Source organism: Suricata suricatta, chromosome 15 (assembly GCF_006229205.1).
Source record: "Suricata suricatta isolate VVHF042 chromosome 15, meerkat_22Aug2017_6uvM2_HiC, whole genome shotgun sequence".
In the NCBI taxonomy this organism is placed as follows: domain Eukaryota; kingdom Metazoa; phylum Chordata; class Mammalia; order Carnivora; family Herpestidae; genus Suricata; species Suricata suricatta.
Window position 1 is genome coordinate 67,573,464 of NC_043714.1, and position 20,198 is coordinate 67,593,661.

General features: G+C 38.5%; 1 protein-coding gene across 12 annotated transcripts in view; it reads right to left on the reverse strand.

Moving 5' to 3' along the window:
- FAM49B (family with sequence similarity 49 member B) overlaps positions 1-20,198 on the reverse strand; it is a 104,811-nt gene that overhangs the window by 10,842 nt on the left and 73,771 nt on the right. For 9 of the 12 annotated variants that reach the window (XM_029924079.1, XM_029924081.1, XM_029924075.1 and 6 more), the window contains 5 exons: positions 19,708-19,790; positions 12,928-13,049; positions 8,304-8,409; positions 2,456-2,592; positions 1,250-1,327 (listed from right to left, as the gene is read on the reverse strand). In XM_029924079.1, the coding sequence (XP_029779939.1) occupies positions 1,250-1,327; positions 2,456-2,592; positions 8,304-8,409; positions 12,928-13,049; positions 19,708-19,780 (516 nt within the window). In that variant the 5' untranslated portion in view covers positions 19,781-19,790. The remainder of the gene's footprint in view (positions 1-1,249; positions 1,328-2,455; positions 2,593-8,303; positions 8,410-12,927; positions 13,050-19,707; positions 19,791-20,198) is intronic. The other 3 variants (XM_029924086.1, XM_029924085.1, XM_029924084.1) reach the window with 1 other exon arrangement.

Sequence of the window (20,198 nt, forward strand, 5' to 3'; positions counted from 1 at the left end):
AGACTAGAAAGATATTTCACTTGATAACCATCGATTTCCCTATAATTACTGAGGGTGCAAGACAGCACCCTTGTCTTTGGCCTTGAGTGGTAGCAGGATGGCTACAGCAGGAGGCCGACTGGGTGTCACGTGATGTGACTGGATCTGATCTGACTTTACATGGTGAGTATGAAAAAGACAGATAAGGTCAGCCTCACGGCAAAAACTGGTCAATGCAAAACCAAGCTGACAACCAAGTAACAGATGTTTCATAAGAGAAATCCTTCTCCAACCAAGGCACGTCTTACAGCGGTCACTTCATAAAATTTTGATTCAATGGAAGAAGGAAAACAAACACAAAATAATAGTCTTCATTGGTATTTTCTTTAACCTCTTGAGCCACTTACTGCTCCTTACACACTCACGTGGTCTTTCTTTATTAAGCTATCTAGTTAAGGCTGATCCTAGAACTTTTTCACACTGATTAGCACAAGGTAGGTCCTCAAAATACCTACAGAAAAAAGGTATTTTCTTTCTATTTAAGGTTTTACTTCTGGTACTTGACTCACTGGAAGTAGAAAGGGGTAAAGACAAGGAGAAATCGAGGGAAATCAAGCCTAAATAAGCCAGAAGAGATGTTATACTAGCCGAGCGCCCGGCACAGAAGGGCTCACGGCCACAACTGTGCTGACAACAGTACTCCTCCCGTTCCAGGCCACCTTCTCTTCTGGCTTCTTCCATTCTAAGACCATGGGCACAAAAGACTAACCACCACCAATTCACAACATTTTTGTGCAATTAAAATGAAAATACACATGGGTGCCTGGCTGGGTGGGTGGGTGGAGCACGCGGCTCTTGATCTCAGGGTTGAGTTTTGAGCCCCACATTGGGTGCAGAGATTATGAATAAAGTAATCTTTAAATGAAATGAATGAACGAACAAACAAGTAAGTAACATGAGAATACACAGAGAAACCTCACAAGTATTACTGCGATACGGACAAGGAGCAACCGCCATGAAGCAGTCGCAGGGAGCTGAGGCGCTAGGGGAAGAGTGGTGAGCGCCATGCCTGGGCTGCTGCCTCGTGCTCTTTCCTCTCGCAGCCACAGTCGCCCCTGGTTGGTTACCAACTTTGCCAGTGGCTTTAACTTGATCTGAATGAACTTTATCATTGACTTTAACTTGGTGTGAACGAACAAGCAAATAAAAGAATACACTTGAACAAATTAACGGCTCTCGTTAGCGCCCCCGACGCAAAGCATTAACTTACTGGAACGTTATTAATCCTCATACGGCTCAATGTTCTTCTATAATAGCTGAAATCATTCTGTATGGCGGGATTTGTCATCTGAAGACAGTTATGAAAGAAAAATGTATTATGTACACTAAATGACAGTGTAAAAATTAAGTGAAAAATCTACTAAATTCAGTTTTAACTTCTGTATAGTTTTAACTAGTTCTATAACATTCCCTAATTTGTAAACATATATACATATATATGTAAACATATATAGCTTTAACTAGTTCTATAACATTGCCTAATTTGGAAACAATTTAAGAACTAAAACTGATATCATCCAAGATAGCTTTTTGCACTTAAATTATGTAACACTGTACTTAGTCCTTACAGAACATATAAACCCAGTAGATGGTTTTAGTCATGATTTGAATACTTCCCTTTTTTTCAATAATTTCAGGTGATATACTAAAAGGTTGTTTTCCAAAAACCAGTATTACCAAACAAACAAAAATAAGAAGAAATACACAGGCCCTTGTTTTGAATTATTACAACAAAAGTAAGAATATATGGCCAACAGACGATCCTCAGACTACAACTTTATACATAAATCCTTTGTGCTCAAAGTATAACAAAACAAAATCGCTTCTTATTATGCAATCATAAAGACTGTGCTAGGAATCCAGCTGCTCCATTTATCAGACGAGGTCCCCGAGGTCCTGGAAAGCCAAAGGGCCTGCCTCACACCTGGTCACTGTCACACAGCCCACGGTGGAACTCGGGTCTCCTGATAGAAAAGCTAGGGCTTGTTTCTCCACACTCACTCTTAACAATGTGGGGGTCAGGTGCACGGGGAAACAGAGAGACAGACATACAGACAGATCAGGAAGAGAAATGAAGGAAGGTAGGAAGGTAGAAGAAAGGCTCTTAACATTTTTATATAAAAGGATGTTGAAGATAAACTGGGAATGAGCAGAAAAAATAATATTGGAAAAGGTTAATATTATACATTTCAGAGATATTTTTAAAAATAAAGCTAAAGGAAGACTGAGTATTGGATAATTTGCTATGCATACAATATAGTGAAGATCTGCTCTAACTTTTAAATCCAATTTGCATCTTTTGTTAAGAACCAAAAGGCCACACGTAAACACTCGACCAAGGCCCCCAGGAATCTCCCCCTACGCCCACTGCAAGGCTCACGGTTCCCACACACACAGGGCCAGCAGGGAGTCCCACCTTGAGTTCGTCGAACCGGAGTGTGAAGTGAAGAATCTCGGCAAACTGTTTGGCGAGAGCCTGCTCTCGCTCTAGATGCTGCGTGGGAGAGTACGGGGTACTGGTCAAGGCTCCCAGAAGACCTCTTAGTGCTGCTTCTAAAGACAGACCGATTAACATGTTAATAAGCTCTTTGCAGCTCTCTGATTTTTGTTCAGTACAAAACAACTTATAAATGTTATGGTTTTAATTCCGGTAAAAATAAGGTCTCTACAAAAGCCGTATTATCTCATTATAATCACTCAAACCAAATAGTATTTAGTAGAATAAAAACCTTAAGAGGACCAATTCAGTTTTAGAATTCTGTAAACCCAAAGTCAAATTAATGCAGAATGTGAATCTCAATTAAACATCAGGATCGAACAGCAGACTTTATATGATCTGCACTGAGTTGATTTTTATGGACTGGTGAGGGTCACCTACAACTGAGTCACTTCCTCAGTGGCCCAGTGTCCACAGTCAAGTCTCTACATAGCTGTGAATGAATGAGGAACTTCTCATTCTTTGAATATGCTTCTTATTTATAAACTCAAACTGCTTTCTTTCAGACGCTGAAGGACATAAAGCTTTCGGTTTAACAGCTCTCTGTGTCTTAAGAGTTAGGCAACTTAGGAACACAATATAAGTGTTCCAAATTCATCACATAAGTAAAATGGTCCCTTTGAAATAAGGGCTCCTTTTGGAATGCCAGACTAATAAATTGTGCGCTTAAAAATGGAAATGCTGGGGCACCTGGGTAGCGCAGTCGGCTGAGCACCTGACTCTTGGTTTTATCTCAGGTCGCAATTTGTGGGTTTGAGTCCTACAGAGAGCTCTGTGCTGACAATGTGGAGCCTGCTTGAGATTTCTCCCTCTCTCTCAAAATAAATAAATAAACTTAAAAAAAAATAAAATACTGACATTTCACTTCCAAAAAATAAAAGCAAAAAAAATCAAATAATTCATTTACAGATTTCAGAATCAGAACACAGTGCCAGATTCTAGGGGCATCTGAGTGGCTCAGTGGGTTAAGTGTCTGACTTCGGCTCAGGTCATGATCTCACTGCTCATGCATTCAAGCCTCGCGTCCTGCGTCGGCTCTGTGCTAACAGCTTGGAGCCTGGAGCCTGCTTTGGATTGTGTCTCCCTCTCTCTCCTCCTCTCCCCCACTCATGCTCTGTCCCTCGCTCTCTCTCTCAAAAATAAATTAAAAAAAAAAAAGACATTTAAGAAAAATTTTTTTAAAGAAAACAGTGCCAGATTGTGTTCTCAGAAAACAGGAGCTTATAGTAGTAGATGGTACTCTGACATTAACAAATTTCAGATCAGTAAGAAAATATTTATTAATGATAATAAATGTACATCAGATCATCAATCCTTAAATTTAAAAATATACCAGCTGTACTACTTATGAAGACCCTACGAGGAACTAGCATCCACACTGTGCACGTGACCCAGTCTCTCACTGACCTGTCACCGTCAACTAGGACACTAGCATCACAGATAGGTACACTGAGTTTCAAAGGGGTTAGACCCCAAGGGTATAGCTAGTTAATGCCAGACGGTTTTGACTCTACAGCCCTATTCTTTTCACCACCGTACATAATAAACTATACCTCAAATAAAGCAACGTTCTATCTAGCCTCTGTAACTTTGTAAAATATGGACCTAGGATTACTACATAGCAGGTACTTCTTGTGTTTCTACGTGCTGGTACTGAGCTAGACAGCACACAGACATCACCTGTCATCTACACAAGAACTCCAAATGATAGCTCTTACCCTTTTGTTATAGCGGATCAGAAAAATGTATGAACTGTCTACTGTGTGTCAAGCCCTGGGGATACAGAGATGAAGGCAGACATGCTCCCTACGCCCACATGGAGCGTGGCTGTACAGAGAGAAGACAAATTATTATAGCTGTGACATGTGAAGAAGTACATGATACAATGGAAAAATATAGAAACAGGACCTCGCCTCGTTGAAGGCTCAAGAAAAGCCCTCTCTGAGAGACATTTAGGCTGAGACTGAAGTGTGCACTAAGGAGGAGCCGGAGTTTGCAAACAGGGCAGTAAGTCAGAAGCTGGGCTGAGAAGAGCAAGACACAGCAGAGGACATGCAAGAGGTCTGGTATTAGGTAGAAAAGAGACAGAGGGAGGAGAGTGACCCCGACCAAAATGATATGCGTGTAATTTGTGCACCAGATCGAGCATTCTGGTCTCGTCACCTCAATGTCCCTGAAGAGACTATTGAAGCAGGGCAGTGATATCAGATTAACAGTCATAAAAACTCCACTTCTTCTGGGCTGTGGGCAGAACTGAACTGGAGGAGTACGGATGGCTTGTACAAGTGCATGAGTGGATGTGAAGGTCAATTAAAAGGAAAACATAGTTTAGCTATTTTGAGAAATGGGTTACTCATCTCCCAAGATTCATTCCACCTGTCAGTATTAATGTTAGTGGAAAGTAAAGTTTCAAGGATATGAGAACAGTAAAAACTATTGAAAAAAAAATACAAACACCAATACTGTTTATAGGCTGTTAAAGAAAAAAAAGAAAACACATTTCCTAGTTATATCAAGTCTCAGGGTTAATTCAGCAAAGTGCTCTACCACTATGGGGGATGGCAGACCTCTCCCCAAGGAGTGAGTTGGTCACATGGCTGAGTTGGGAAGGACAAGAACCGTCCTGGAGGACTTCTGCGCTTAAGCAGCCGAAGCCCTCAGTGGCAAATCTACGAAATAAAAGGTCACCTCAAGATGTCACTGCTTACCTACCTCTGAGACACCTAGACGAGCCTCTCATCTTGGGGGGAGGGGGGGCCTCTTTGGACACAAAACAGTCCTACTAGCCTACAATGCCCTGTGTCAATAGAATAATCAGAGACAGAAGATCTCAAAAGGTGGCTCAGGTTTCTAGCTGAGTTGTAAAGAAAGGAAGAGAGGATGTAGGGATTGGTCTCCCTGATGGAGCTCCTAAAACAAAACCATGTGATTATGATCCTCAGAAAAGGTAGGTGACAAGAGGAAATTAACAGGCTACTAAGAGCTGAATTCGGGAAAAACTTAGCTGGTAGATCAGTGCGTAAGTCAAAGCTCTACAAGAAGGGTGCAAGGAAGAGATCCACTGGGAGAAACGGTAAGGACAGAGAAGTCCACAAGGTAAAATGATACAGGAAACCACTGGACGCCTAGGACGGGGAGGCCCCTGGAGGAAGTTCCTTCAGAAACAAGCATTTATTCCCACCACTGCCACCCACACCTACATCAAAGATTTATATCAGAACTAAAATCCTCAGAAGAGAACACAAAAGATGTGGACTGTGGGTGATTTAACATAGCCAAGAAACATGGCCACACCCAACTGTGGGCAATCCAGCCCAGGGAAAATAAGCAACATGTTGGAAAGACCTCCTCATGACCCCAGGAGCCGGTCCCTATAATAAGTCATTGGAACAAGAGGAAGACTGAGGAAAAGACAAAGCAGTCTGTTACTGTCTAATCCACCTTACCTGAGGCGGCTGCCTCAACTGGGAAGGCCCCAGAATGAAACAAGCAAGTATAGGATATTTTCCAGACCAGTAAGGGTAACCTTGTCAACAAAAGTCAGTTATCTTCCAAATTAGGCAAGTGATGGCTTCCCTGCCTCTCTATAAATATGCCAGCTAGCAAGGGATCAGGGTCCCTCTTCTGGAGCCCACACCACAGTGTATCTGTGGTGCTCAGGCCAAGCAACCTTCTCCTTGGGATTACAAGATCCCAAAGGATCACGTGTATTGTGACAGTTATGTGCTGCTTTGTGGGCTATCTGTAACATTTATCCTCAGCTGTGCGTCAAGTAGGAAGAGAAGAGACAAAAGGTTTAGTGAAAATAAACCAGAGGGCTCACCAGACTCGAGGTCCAGCCAGGATACTGAAGCCCAGAGAATTTAAGTCATGTGGTCAGGACTACACAACGGATAATGTGGCAAACACCAGATTTCAAACAGGAAGCTATGCCTCCAGAGCCTAAAATCCATTATTATTGCTTCTTCTAAATACCCAACATATATTTGATATACCAGATGTGTGTATTCATTAATTCATTACTCATTCACTCAACAAACACGAAGTTTCTATCATTCGTAAGTAAGGATATGCTCAGTCAGCAAGGAAACTGGAAGCATTAACCAACCTATATTAAATGTGTGCCTTGCTTATAACTTCACAGAAGAGGCTAAAGTAATGAAAAGTCCCAGGCTCCCACAGGATAGATAGTATGAAGAATGACAGCCTCTTACTACTAGATATGTTACAGCATCCCTCTGCTGAAACGGAACACACACTAGCGGCTGGATTTAATTCCAACAGTTAAGACATAAGAGAACACATAAGCCTGATGGACTTTCTTTTACAACTGTTCTTTTCTCAGGGGCAAAAGCTCAGAGACCAAGATGAGCCTGAGCAGGCCTGAGCACCACCTACAGCTGTGAAACTACAAATACAGCGAGGAACTAGCAGCACAAGAAAAACTCTAAATATGAAGGAGTCAAGATAACCACAATTAAAAAGATAGGTTCTCAAAAAATAAAAATAAATTAAAAGATTTAGGTTTTCAGGGGTTACAAAACTACAGTCTATATAGATACTTGACCAAAAGGTTAGGTAGTATGAAAGAACTGTCATGCTTGAGAAAATAAGTCTATATAGATACTTGACCAAAAGGTTAGGTAGTATGAAAGAACTGTCATGCTTGAGAAAATAAGTTATAATTCTTGTTATCAATAAGAAAAAGATAACTTATACCAACACTTCTATCTCAACTATTATTTCTGTGTGCACTGAGCCGTCTGTACTTCCTCTAAGGAAAAACAGCAATTCTCACACTTTTTGAAATACCTAGGCATTTTTTTTTAAAAACTGAGCTTCAACTTTCAAGCAGTTTGCAGACACAAGTGGTCGAGTAGCTAATACGAAGGTACAGAGAGGAAGACGTAAAAAAACCCAGAAGTGACGGGACCCATCACAAACTGGACATCACAAGCCCTCAACCAGCCAGCACAGAGACAGTTTGCCGCAGAGAATGCCCGGCTGCCTGAGATGCAGGCTGGCCGATCAACTGCCGCCTCAGCTGCTGGTTCTTCCTAGGCAGCTGGAGACTTAACAGCACCACCCCCACACAGAGCCCAAATGATTACCAGCTTTGAACCTGGTAACTCATGTCTTTCAAATCACTCCAGCCACAGACTCAATCTTGCCTGCTCTGCCTCCTCTTTCTCCAAGACCACGGAACTCCAATTTCGCTTACTTACCGAGTGGTAGGCACAATTCTGACCTCCGAATAAATTTTCCCAAGCAAGGGAGAAAGCAAATGGTTTCCATGCTGTTTTAAGAACTCCCTAGATAACTTTGGGCATCTCATCAGCTTCCTATTTCTCATCTAGTACGGTTTTAGAAACATGAACTGATCATAACCAGCAAAGATTTTTAAGAACACAAAAACTTAAATAACTCACCACAGGGCCTGAGGATTGTTAGTTCCCTATGGGAAAGGATTTGCTATAGGGAGAACTTCTACCAACCAGCTTCTCACACTCGGACCCTTTAGGCTACAAAAAATGCAGACATTTTCCTTGTGGAAATTAGCATTTGTCGAGGGAAATGGTCTAAATACATTAAAGAGCTGGACTGATATGGATGAGAAGATGATGCTGTAATCTTACAGTTTAACAAGCTTGCTGCACCTACATAGCAAATAAATTCATGTGATGTGATTGTAAAATACTACATTAATTCCTTATCAATAAATGTCTTTTTCACTAGGGAGGTCATAATTACAAAACTTTCAACTTACCTAACCTCTGAGAAAATTCGTAAAATTTCTTTAATTTGCCTACTAGTGGTACAACCGCACCCCAAGCCTTCTCCTGCAACTTCTCATCTGCTGGATGCTGGATCGCCTTCAAAATCCAAAGAATAAAAATAGTTAGATCTTTAAAAATCACAACAGTCTTAGTTTTACATGAAAATACAGGTTTCAGCAGACAGAGGAAGCCCTGGTATAGTCCATGAAATAGGAGCGGTCTTTCAAACCCTTAGGCAATCTTCTTGAATATAGAAAGCTACTCCCAATGAAATGTATTTTCTTGCTTTCAGCTTTCTGGCTTGCCCTCCCCAACATCTTCAAACAAGTTAAACGCACTATCCTGAAAGCTGAAACTCAAAATCAAGATGGGGGGGTATGGCAGGGAGGCCCTTCTTACAAATACCATCAGGAGATACCGACAGGTTTAGATTTCCCCAAGGCTCGAGTACGGACTCCATCCACACTGAAGTGAAAAACAAGAAAGCAAAATAAAATGGAAACCAGAGAGGTTTAGGGGAAGCTCTGAATAAGCTACAAACTAACTAAACAGGCTATGTATTATCTACACAGTGTGCTTTAATCTGCTTGCCACTGTATGCAAATTTTCATTTTTTAATATAAAATGTTGTTAAATGACATTCAAATATAACAGGATTCTGAAGTGAATCCTATTTATGTGACTACCTAGAAATATTTTAAAGAAAATCTGACATTACATGTCACAATCCTGACTTCACATTAATAGGAATATCCCAAAGGGAATGTGATACTATCCTGACGTTATGTGAGGAAGTTTTTAGCTCAGCAGAATTTTGTCATGGTGAAACTTTGTTTATTGCCCAGGAATAAAGCAAACAGATAAAAGTGGCTTTTCTTCTCTTGAGAAGCCTATCTAACTTTTCTTGCAAGGATCAAAACATTATTTTCAAACTATTAACTCCTTCTCATAATATCAAAATGCATGCGCGAACGTCACCCACCTTCACAACTGAGGGAGTTAGAGACTTCTGACCCTGCCCTGCCTGGACTGAGAAGGGGAGATGGGTTGCTCTTTCAGGACGACATGTTATGGTTCTCTTAACTCTGACTCCTCCTCATTTCACACACATTCCCCGCCGTCAGGCGGCTTCTCTGGTACAGCCCCCAGTGTGGCCCAACACCGAGAGGGGCGCTTTGTAAATGCCAACAGGGAGACCGTCCCAGAGCGGCGAGGCCTCTCCTCGTCAGAACTGTTAGGACTGATACAGACACATCAAAACACTCGTGGACAGCTCGTACTCCCCTCTCTGGAAGTGGTTCACCCTAGAGAAAGCTTTGTGCATTTGACAGATTCTACATTAAGTCAGATTTTATTCTAGTTCAGTCATGTTTAATAAAATACTATATTTAAGCAAAGATATGTCTCACTCCACCTCCTCGGCAGAGGTTTTTACATTCTACCTTCCATCTGAAACCCTTGCAGACACTTACATTTTAGAGATTATCTGAAAGACTAAGTTACCTGGTGAAAGAGTGCAAATAATTTTTATAGATCTTAGTTTACACATCGCCAAACTGACCTCCAAAAGGGCACCATTTTAGAACAGCACTTGCATGAAGACTACCTGCTCCTTCATAAACCAACTGGCTGTTAATAATTTATTATCCTATACAATAAAACTGCTTGACAGTGGTACCCATTTATCGGTAAATCTGAACATTTTTTCTACAGTCTGTGCTCTTTCATAGGTAGAATGGCGGTTCTGACATGTGTATTGAAGTCTTCATATTGACAGTTACCTAATTACATCTGTTCTTTGTATATTTGTACACAATCGGCTTTTATTTGTACTTTCCTTTCTTAAACTGTTTTTCTATTATTCAGAAATACTTCCTGCTTACAGAGTTAAACCCAAACATCAATATGCATTCCTCAGTGGAAATTTTTTCGAATGTCTGAATGGTTAAACTTACCTAAATCTATTTAAACAGATTTAAATGCTGTTTTTTTTTTAAAGAATTTTCTAGCTTACATATTTTATATCAATTTCACTTACTTCTCTGTTCTTACTTCCTTTACAAAGGAATGAAATGAAGGTACCTCTGTAGTAAGTCTGAAGGCCTGATCAGGTGAATCTCTTACCATTACTGGTTATTCTCCCCTCTTCTTTACTGTCCTTCAAGTGTTATTTTTCTATATAAACTTTTTTTTAAACTTTGTGATATTTATCTACTTTCCTGCCTGCCCAATCATGGGATGCCACAAGTGCACTGTGCATGGCTTCAGCATGGAGACGAGGGACCATCATGTCCTGTGGAGAACCCCAACCTCTGGTCACAACCTTTAGGGCTCCTAATTTCACAGTCCCACAAGTTCTCCTTGAAATGGCTTATTTAGAAGCTTCTCTATCATTTTACTCGAATCCAGAAAATTACAACTGCATTCAATTAAGTCAACATATACATTATGTTAAATCAATATAAAGACTTTGGGGGGGAAAATTTTCATTGTAGTGAGCCTTTCCACACAGAAGCAGAGTAAGCCTTCACTCGGGAAGTTTAAAAAAAAATCCTAGGGGTCTAAAACAGGCAATGGTCTATATAAAACAGGTAACAGTCTGTATCGCTATAGCAAATGAGATTGTTTTTCTTTATTGGTTATAGGAAACAACTATAACCAGCTGATCACAATTCAATTAAAAATAAACTTTAAAGAAATTTAAAGATATAATACCAAACAGTTAAAAATAATTTATAGCACTAATAATATGGAAACACTAAAACTTTGTTTTTCAATTTTTTTTTACATTTATTTATTTTTGAGGGACAGAGAGTGAACAGGGGAGGGGCAGAAAGAGAGGGAGACACAGAATCCGAAGCAGGCTCCAGGCTCTGAGCTAGCTGTCGGCACAGACCCCGATGCGGGGCTCAAACCCACATGACCTTAGCTGAAGTCAGACACTTAACCGACTGAGCCACCCAGGTGTCCTGACACTAAAACATTTTTAGAGCAACTTGGGAATTGTTGTGACCTACAAGGAAAGAATTAATTTCTCAGTTAATTAAGATACTGCTTAATCATTTAAATCTTCCATTTCCATAAATGTTTGATTTTTCAAAGTATGTTCAAATGTTTAGAACTTGACTTTCCCAGAAATGGCTACATGCCTTCATTTACTGTAATCTTAAGGTTTCAATGAAGCCAATGATATTGGCAAGATTAGTCTAAGCTCTTGTATTTCTTTCTTCAACAGTTACTAGCTGCTTACTGAGCACTGTGTTCGGTGCTGACAACACAAACATCAGTAGGAAACCACGTTTATCCTCCTCAAGCTGGAGGTGGGGGTGGGGTCCTATACATTACGTTTCAATAGTCTTTTTTAAAAAAGAGACGATTACCGTGAAAGAAACGTGTGCACAGCGAGACGGCAACAGACTGAGGGGGAAGTAACTGCTGGGATATGAAGGAAGGAAAGTGTGCACGTGCAAGTCATTCAGGAAGCAACAGTCCAGTGCATGAGAGGTGAAAAACGGAATTCACATTACTACAATTTCCCTCAGCTAATGACATTACCAACAGCTAATCTAAACCAGAAACCCTGTAATCATCTATAACTCCCCTTTCTTCCTCATATTAACCCATCCAATCACCAAAAACCGGTGGCCCCTTAATCTGAAACATTTCTTGTATTCTCTTCTGGTGCCTGCACTTGATTCTGCCTTTACTAATCCTCCAAGTGTCCTTCAAGGAATGGAGTTGGACATGGACCGTAACCTCCGTCAGGCTGCCCCTGGACGACCACTGCACAGTTACTTACACACAAGAATAACAGAAGCAGAAGGGTGGGGAAAAATGAAGAAACAGAGCTATGCCTTCAAGAAATACAGGTAAGAGTCCAGAGGCTAGGGAGTTTCTTTGGGTGGTATAGGGCACCTGATTATGTGTGTATTCTGACGGGAAGGAGGCAACCAAAGAGAAAACATGGAGATCTAATTAAGAGAAGAACTAATTAATGGAGTAAAGTTCCAGAAGAGGATGCAGAACAAAGGCAGAGAAGTAAGTCTTGGTAATAAGTAGAGACAAAGCTGCTTCTGAGAAACAGAAGAAGGGGAGTAAAAGACAGATGGATAGAAACCTAGGTAAGTTCAGAGGCTCAGGAGAAGCAGGTCGAGACCACGCCAAGTATTTGCTTCACGGTGTAAAGTCATCAGACAGCTGGGGGGTCCAGACTGCAAGGAGGACAGCAGCTTCCTCCTAAGCAGCATGAGAGGCATGGAAAAAACAGACTGGCAGGACAAAAGGCCACAGAAAGTTATGTTCTCTCCACTTCTCCAAGAAAGAAAGCATAAATAGCCCCCACTGGATACTGTAAATTTCATGTGGGAGAGCAACCGAAAAATGAGTAAAACTTTAATAAAACTTTAATATACAGAAAGTACATATTTATAGAACATTGTGTTCCTTTCACCCTTGTGTCAGCACAACCACTTCTGAAATAATGCACGTGATCTTCCTTTAAATATAACACTTAATATGCAGTAGAGAATCTGAAAGCATACACAAAACAATAGAGATTAAGAAGAGGGATGTGTTGAATTTTGGTTTATTGGAAAACATTTAAACAGGCTTTACCTCTCGTATTTCATGGCCAGCTCCTCTATATGATTGCAAATCTTCCAAGATACCTTCTGCATCTTTTAATACTACATTCACCTGATTATAAATTTCCTTCTCAGACTCTGTCGGCTGGGCATCTAAACAGCAGGAAAGCACAAAAAAATTTATAGTCACATGATTTTTTTTTTTAGTACATGTATAACGCTAAGCAACAAACAATCTCAATTTCTAAAAATGCCTAACATTTTATTCAATGTTAACTTTGCACTTCTTAGAAAAGATTGGTTAATTTTTTCATACTTCTATATTTGAAAAATTAGCTTCAAGTTTGTAAATACTACAAAGGAGCAAAGGAACATCAAATATTACTATTTATTTTAAGTTACAAATCATGGCTTGGTATCTTAAATGAACTTGAGAATTGTAATTCAAAATTTAAATTGTGATAGTGTTGTTAATCACTTGTCCTACTATAGTAATCATTATCACTAATAGCTGTAAACGCATGAGTAATGATTTACTTTAATCCAACAAAAATGCAAGGCCTACTAATATATCTTGTTCATCTCTGGCTTAAGACTCCAACTATTTTCCTACAGTTTCTAATGATTAAGTTTCAATATGAAAAATTAAAAACTATTTCAAAAGAATAGTGGTTCGATGTGCCCGTTTTCTACGAACCACTTTAAATTCTGTGCCAATAAACTTCTGTGCTGATGAGCACAAGGTCAAGAGTCCTGTGCAGAGGAATTCAAATTATGACATCGCTCCAGAGTGAGTAGGCTGCTGAAAACCAGACACTTTCAGCTGCAAAGCTGTCACTAAAACTTTGAAATACTAAAGCAAAAGCTGACTCCCCCCATACTTGGGACTGAGTGAGAGAAAAATGAAGCGAGAATTACAGTCATAAAAAGCATAATCAGGAACACAAACATATGGGCATTTCCACCACCTGTGGTGTCAGCCACAGAACATATGCTAATAGATGACTAAATCTGGATTTCTCTCTGCTAAACTCAAGGTTAACAGAAATCCTGTTTTTAATACCTTGGTCATTTGTTTCTCTAAGGAGGAATAAATCCTTTTTATTTAATGCAACCTTTTTTTTTTTTTTTTGCTTGGAGAAAAATGGGCAATCTGTGAAACGGACTCTTTCATAAATCTTTCCAATTAGACCATGTTCAATGCCACAGTTAAGGCATGAAGCACTGAAAATGATAAGCACTGTGATTATCAATGTTTTAGAAAGGAACTGTGCTGGCTGAATTCCTCCACACAAACATTTTTCTATGAGGCGAGGGAGACAGTATGAATGGAGAACATTTCTGATAACTCCCTGTGTCTACCACTCACATGAACTAGTACTTGGGCTTTTCTGCACCCACTTCACCTCCCCACAAACATACCATGTATTTCTTTCTTTCCTCAGAAAAGTTAAAGAAACTTAGTTCACACATGAAACTAGGAGTCCACATGCCCAAAAACTGTTAACATATTTATTTTGCACATGGGCAAGTCAGAATTCAATTCCACCTCTTTAAACCTGCCAACTAGTCAAAAATATACCAGTGGTTTTTTAATCAACAGAGTATCAAATTTTAACTTCAACATACTTAAATAGTAGAGCAGCAACAATAATAGAGCAAAACTAACTTAAGAACTTGTGTTCTCTTATCTTCCCTTATGTTCCAAATCTCCTCTCAAAAAGCACCTACGTTTTTAATAAAAATACTCTGACAAAATAATTACACAAGAGGAGCCAAACTGAAAATACTCTGTGTCCAAAGCCATAAAGGGATTACTAGAAGCAAATACTGATACTGCAGCTAAATGATTTTTTAAAAAATCAGGGTTTGTCATTTAGCAGAAGTGATTTTTCACATTTAGCCAGACCGTAATCTCCAAAGTAATAGTTAGACACACACTAAAAAAAAAAAAAGCACACCTTGTAGCTTTTATACTTACACCAGATGCAATAGGGGAAAATACTTTTCTTACATGCAAAACAGCAGTGTTAGATTTTTTTCATATGGAATTGTGAAACCACAGACATAACATCGATAGTAGACACAGATCATAGTTTTAATTCATGAAGTGGGAATTCATGACAAAGGACAATATTTTGACTGTTATATATCAAAAGAGATTTGTCAGGTTTGAAAATACTAAACTGTATTTTTGGTATGGTGACTAGCGGTTAACAGAAAAATGTAACACTGAGACTTACATACAAAAGAAACATTATCAAGTAGATTTAAGTAGACCTTGGAAGTGGTTAATAATTATTAAAAGTTTAGTAAGTACCAAGAAATTTAAAAATAAAGGAGAAGATCCCAGTTCCCGCTAAGGGTGGAAAAAATACCCAGCACCACACTGATTAAACATTGTTTAGACTATCACAGGAAAGTCACATTTATAATTTTGAAAGCTGCTGAAGACTGCTGTAGATATGAAGACAAACAGAAAATAGCAGACAGTAGTAAGCACTACGTTACTGATAGCAAGTCATGCAAAAAGGTGGGAGAAAGATTATAAAAATAAAGCATTTTTTCAAAAAATGGTATCATATAATGCAACCAAGACTTGTCACTTTGATTTTTCATGGCAAAGAATGACATACTGTATCACTTAGAGAAAAATCTACCACTTAACCAGCTAACAAAAGTATCGACTACTGGAAGTTAGGAGTACTGATCATTCATCAAGTTAAGTTTTAAAAAGTTGTTCAAGGGAAACGAAAGCATGTTTTAGTTGCTCTCATTGTTTGAAGGTAAAATTAAGTATTCAACAATTTCGTACCACTTTCCTAATAAAGAGTCATTGAAAATAACTGCTAAAACTCAATCCGTTCTGGGACAAAGGGGGCAAAGAGCAGCTACAGAAGAAAAATATCAAAAAGCAAATCACATAAAAATTGTAACCGTGACATGAAGTCGTTCTGCTTTGGTCTTGCCCTCATTCGGTAATATTTACAGTCTGTTTCCAGAAGTCCCATCTGAGCCAGGGACCTCGGCGTATAGGACATACTACGGTACAGTAGGTAAACTCAGTCAGTACCCAGCAGATTCTCTGCAACATGTATTTGGTGAATGAATTAGAAGGTACAGAGATATAAATATACTTCCAGCATAAGTTAAAGGAAGCTATGATGCATTTTTCTCTCTGTACAAATATAATCCTACATCGTTTTAGAAAAAGAAGTATAAGAAAATGCCACCAGAATAAAGATATCCCAAAATACAGGGAAAAGCAACTGAAAATACGCAAGAGGTAAAACGGGAAAATAAAGTTAGACTACAAGAGTGGGTATCAATAGTTTTACAAGATTGTGGGGGACAAGTCACACAGAAGACACAAGAATTAGAGGAAATGTATGACTAAATGGAAAGGCACTTTAACAAAGAATCAGAGAAAGTAAGACTCTATTCCTCATTTACAAACGGCCACCTCTATTAACTCTCCTATTGTGGTCTACCTGGAGATAAGTCAGTCAAGTTAACTAACAAATACTAAACATCTATCATTTATAAAGCCATTGTGTGAAGGCTAGAAAGGGACATAAAAATAAATAAAAGTCCCTCTTCTCCTGAGAACCACAATTTAATGAACTAAAATATATAGTGGTTATTCAGGCTGAAGATTTGTCATTAGCATGAGCTATTAATGTCATGATAAAATGAGAAATTCCAAAAACCAGAAGAGGCTACACGGCCCCCAATTCAATGCTTTTTTATATGCTTCCACTAGTATAACTGCTGCTAAAATTCATGGGGCAGTTCTGGGCTTATATCTTAATTGAACCATTATTCTTAAAATAAAATCCTATCATATGTGCATAATTTCAGAAAAGGCTCTCTTTCTAGTATACCTCAAGAGTAGACAACGTCTCCCTGAACACAGAAATGTCACTTCATGCCGTAAGGCCTTTGCAGATGATGTCCCTTCTCTGTACAGTGCCCTTCCACTGCCTTACCCTGAGCATTCCCACTCCCCCTCCTCAACCCAACTCAAAGGTCCCCATCAGAAAGTCTTCCATTGGGTCCAACTGACTCACTGCTAGGTGCGTACGGTTAATTCCTTCTGATCTACACCCTGAATGCAATTATGTATAGGAAATTATCAGTTTGCATTTCTAACTTACTGGACTGAGAACTCCCCAAAGGCAGGGATCGTTTCTTACTTGTCTCTGCATCCCCAACATCTCCTGGCTGGGACATGGGAGGCAAGCCGTACATGTTTGTGGAACTGATCTGAAAACCCGTACATGTAAGTGCATGCATGTAAATTAAAGGAGTAATGATTTAAAGACATCTTCATTATGTAACTCCAGGATTCCATTAATTCATGTTTTACATGTATAAGAATACTTAATGTGTACACAACTTGATACAAAATGTCAGTATATCTATCTGTATGGAATTATTTCTATAACTGCCCAATCATGGAGATACAGTGAGCCAGATTTAACCACTCAGGAGGATGAAATAGTATAATAATAAAGCCAAATTACTCTGGTAACCTGAACATACTGTTCGGCGTGAAACAAACAATGCAGTACAAAATATTCTATTTAATAAAATAATGTGGCTTTATTCTCAGTAATCACAAGGAACTGGCAAATCAGCTGTATTTGACCATTCTGAGTCTGGCATACAACTGTTGAAGAGAGGACCCAGGTGATGGACTAAAGTCCCTAAAATAGTCTAATGATGAAATCAATTTTCACAAATGCATATTTTCAAAAAGAAGAAAATACGCAAACAGATGAAAGCGAAAACTAAGAGAACTCCAATGTTGGAATCAAAGGAAAACATATTTAAAAATCTAGATAAGCAGTAACAACAGGCAAGCTCTGGCCTAGTATACAGAATACCAGTAAGTGTCAAACAGAAAGTTCTACACTGGCTGATAAAGGCAACAAATATCACCTTTTATTTTATATCTGCCTTTAACAAGCTAACACTTTATATATATAGTTCTTCATTAGTGCCTGTTGTCCATAGTAGTGTTAGCAATTTTAACCTTCTCCTGCTGCTTAAAATTAGCTATTTAAATTTTAAGGATAATGGTCTAAACCCCCAAAGACTAGAAAACCAAGACCAAATAATATTTAAAATACTGCTAATCTTTGAACTAGCTAAAATTCATGCTTCTCACTTGACCAAAACATGATGCTAGGTTTATAAAAAGATCAAGTGCCAAGTCTTGAACAAGATCTTGACCATATCAAAGCCAAGATTCTGCAAATGTAAGGAATTTGAGACAGAATAAAAAGGGGACAGAATAGCAGAAAAATACACAAGACCAGTTTGAAAGAGATGCAAATAAACTAAAATACAGCTCTAATATGAGTCGCCTCATCTGAAAAAAGAATCTTCAAGTCAGCAATCTGCTTAACATCCCCAAGCTGATTAAAAGTCATGCTGAACATGCACTTAAATTGGCATTGTTAAATTGTTGAGAAGGGTCAAGAAAACTAATCTTCATTTAGTAACATTTCCCCCTAAAAACCCAACAATTTAATATGGTCCTGATATTGACATTATTCTTTGCTAGCCTGTACACAGGACCCAAACTGTAACAAAACATCTGTATGAATGTAATAGAAGTAAAAAAAAAAAAAAAATCAGAGGCCACAAATTATTCCATAAAATGAAGATAAACTACACACTGTGTTCATACCAACTGTCCTGGTTTAAAGAAAAAAAATATGTAAATTATTCGTCAAGTAGAACGAATATCACATAAACTAAACTGAAGTTGATGGAAAATGCAATAACTTTCTGGGGATAGATTTTAAAGGATTTACTTTGTTTTTAAAACCAGAAAAGGTCTTAAATTTCAAGTAGTTAAAAATCTGTTCAAACGTTTTGATCTCAGATGAAAATGCCCGGGATCACACGATTTATATATAACCTTCTTCTATCTCTTCACCCTTTCCTAACAATTTGTTTAATAACTTTAAGTTAAAATAGCAACATTCACACTGAAACAACCAATTTAATATTGTTCTCAATTGGACAACCAGAGAAGCTAAAGCGATACAGACAGCCAAAAAGCAAAAGCTTCCCAACATGCACAGGGGTCAAGGACACTTACCTGCCACTCTTAGACCACATTACAATAGGTCATGCAACATAAAACAAACAGAAGGCAAATTACTTAAAGGTCTGTGAACCCATTATTTTTCTTTTTATTTAGAGTCAGAAAAAAAAAAAATGAATTCCTGAAATAAATACATATAATGAATTTAACTTTTCAAATTATCCGTAAAGATTAAATAATTAAGGTTCACACTTACCTTTTAATATTATGCCCAAATTACTGAGCTTTGAATGGCCTTCATGAACAGATTTGTATTTAAAATACTTCAATAGATACATAGAGTGATTAAAGCCTAGTCAATTTTTCTCAGCTGCAACAAATTTTTCCCCAAATATGGCTTCTATTAACAAATCTCAAAGTAGCATTTGTCCTTTCCACCACAATTTTTTCATACAAATGTTTTCATCAGAGTATCTCAAATGTTTTCAATAGAGATCTCCAATTATAAAATAATGTCCAACCAGGAGAAAGGACTCTCTTATAAAAATTCAAGTGAAAACATTTTATTACAATGTGATCTATAAAATAGGATTTCCAGTTCTAGAAGGCACCAGAAATTTTACTCAAACAATTCATAGCTCAGTCATGCAAAGCAGTTAAAAAGATGGCAAAGTGGAAACATTCGTTTAGTGCAGGACAGACGCAGTCTACGGCAGGCAAAGAGAAATAGATAGAAAATCATCTTCTCACTTTCAAAATCAAGGAAAAAATTTGGCCCCTGCTCAAGGTCTGTGCATGTCAAAACTTTAAGAAGATTCCCCATGTTAAGGTACCTGTCAAGACAAGAATGAGAAAAGAGAAAATATCCCTTTATAAAAAAGAACATCTGAAATTTATTTAAAAAAAAAAAAAAAGAGTAACAGGGAAAATGTTCATTAGGCCATGAATTCGTCCTTCAGGGTGCCCAGACTGTGCTCTGGCGGACAGCAAACCCGGTTCTCAAGGTGGTGGTATGTAGGACCTAGAGGTGAAATGTGGTTCTCCTGCACACAATGGCACCACTGTTGCTCTACTTCTTCTCAAAATTCTCCCAAGACAAGTTTCATTAATGGCCTTATAATGAAAAATTCTTTAAGTATTCCAATAGTGCTAGTATTCTGAAAAAGAAATTTCTTATCAAGAATTATTCACATGTAATCTTGTTTAATATTGACTGCACTGAAACAATTTATTTCAAAGCC